The 1,799-nt window shown below is 52.4% G+C and overlaps 1 protein-coding gene across 9 annotated transcripts in view; it reads right to left on the minus strand.

The window, feature by feature from the left end:
* The window catches only part of Zmym3 (zinc finger MYM-type containing 3), a 16,934-nt gene that overhangs the window by 8,712 nt on the left and 6,423 nt on the right, over positions 1–1,799 (minus strand). For all 9 annotated transcript variants that reach the window (XM_033760166.1, XM_010607934.3, XM_010607933.3 and 6 more), the window contains 5 exons: positions 1,505–1,620; positions 1,253–1,339; positions 983–1,133; positions 562–734; positions 226–391 (listed from right to left, as the gene is read on the minus strand). In XM_033760166.1, coding sequence (XP_033616057.1) covers positions 226–391; positions 562–734; positions 983–1,133; positions 1,253–1,339; positions 1,505–1,620 — 693 coding nt within the window. The remainder of the gene's footprint in view (positions 1–225; positions 392–561; positions 735–982; positions 1,134–1,252; positions 1,340–1,504; positions 1,621–1,799) is intronic.

The raw sequence follows: 1,799 nt of genomic DNA on the forward strand, positions 1-1,799 counted from the left end.
TATATATATATATATCTCCTGTAGAAAAGAATATCAGTAGACTCCAACTCCAAGAAGATTTAAACAAGATTCTCCCTGGTACCTACAGGGTCTAGAAGTTAAGACAGCATAGTACTAGAAGCTCTGGCCAGGGATGAAGTGAAAGCGACAGAGGAAGAAAGGGGCTGAGTCTCGGGTTATAGAAGTCCAAGCCAGTTCAAATAGAGTACCATGTCCAGGACTTACTGTTGAGGAGGCTCTCAGGCCCACTCTGGGTATCCAAGTTTGGTTGGTTCTGCTGGCTATAGAAGCGCAGTAGACACTGCTGGTTGCAGAAATGACGGATCTGCCCACGCCAGTGGATGGTCTCCAGCAGCTTCCCCTGGCGCTTACAGGCATGGCACCGGGCAGCCTGAGGGTGTTGACAGGATGGTCAGACCTGCTTCTCTACAATGTACTAGACCCTCTCTCCTGGGGTAAGCCATGCTCCTCCCCTTGGAGACTGGAGCCAGACTTCCCTTCCTGGAGATCTGGCGTCAGCACAACAGCCTCCCTCCTTTATGACATTCTGACCCTATTTACCTTGCAGTACCAGAGCAGGTACTTGCTCTTACAGTCCTCACTGCAGAAGTCCCAGGTGCTGCCATCCAGTTGCTCAGTGACTCCACGCTGACAGGTCTGGGAGCAGTAAGTACAAGTGATACAGCACAAGCCCAGCTTCTTAGTGAAGTCTTGTTTGTACAGCAGCACACAGCCTGAAAAGAGAAGAGGAAAAAGCATCCAGAAACAAAAAGATATTCACAGGCATGAGACCCAACGTTTTCAAGGCACCATACCTGAAACCTCTAAACAGCTTCTCATGTCCAAAGCCTTAGGATAGATAGGGAAGAGCATCCTGAGCAGAAGGCCTTGCTGGGACTACTTTCCAAACCTGGCTCCCTTCTCCACCATTCTCCCCAGCTGTGAGGGACAGGGCCACCACCCTCTCTCCCCACCTCCTTACCTTCACTGCAGAAGCTCTTCTCTACTCCACTGAATCGGAGTTTCTCATGCAGGAGTTTCTCCTGCCTGCAGTGCTCACACTGGGACACCACACCCCGAAGCCGCTTGAAGTCCTCACAGCAATCACGGCAGCAGAACTGGAACACCTGATCCTGAGGAGGGGGCACAGGACAAGGAGGGCAGAATTGTGACATCCGAACGTGGCGGGATCCAAGTGAAAGGACTCCTTCAGACATGTGGCAAGATGTGGGTGGGGGTAGAAGGGTCTTACCTGCCAATCCAAGACATCAGGCTTGCCACTGAAGAGGCTGTGGCAGTAGTGACAGCTCAGGTGAATGCCCCCCTCAGGGCTTGTACGCTGGAGGGAAGAAGACAAGTAAGGGAGGGGCAAGATGTGTACAGTACTGGAAAGGAGGGCAACCAGGCTTGTTCTTTGCTCTCCCAGGTCTACCTACCCCAATTCTCTTGCCCTCTCTCTGTTACCACACCACACCCTTTATCCCTGGTCCAGGGTCTGGAGTACCTGGAACTTGGTCCAGCAGCTGGGGCTGCAGAACTGGTAGATTGTGCGGTCAACCTTGTTGTAGTAACAGGGGTCAGAAAGGCTGCGGCGGCAGAAGCTGCAGGGTCGGGGAGGGCCTGGGGCAGAGAGAGAGAGAGACAGAGAGAGGGAGTGAAGGAAAGAGTTAGAGAATTCTTCCACCACGCACATAGCCAGAGGCCTGGTGTGAACTATCTAACACTATTGGGAGTTCAGACCAAGAGCACACATTTTCCCTCTACTGCTGTGTCTCTTCAGCCATGCATCTCTTGTGCCT

Source organism: Fukomys damarensis, unplaced genomic scaffold (assembly GCF_012274545.1).
Source record: "Fukomys damarensis isolate Sample0158 unplaced genomic scaffold, DMR_v1.0_HiC HiC_scaffold_39, whole genome shotgun sequence".
Classification (NCBI taxonomy): Eukaryota; Metazoa; Chordata; class Mammalia; order Rodentia; family Bathyergidae; genus Fukomys; species Fukomys damarensis.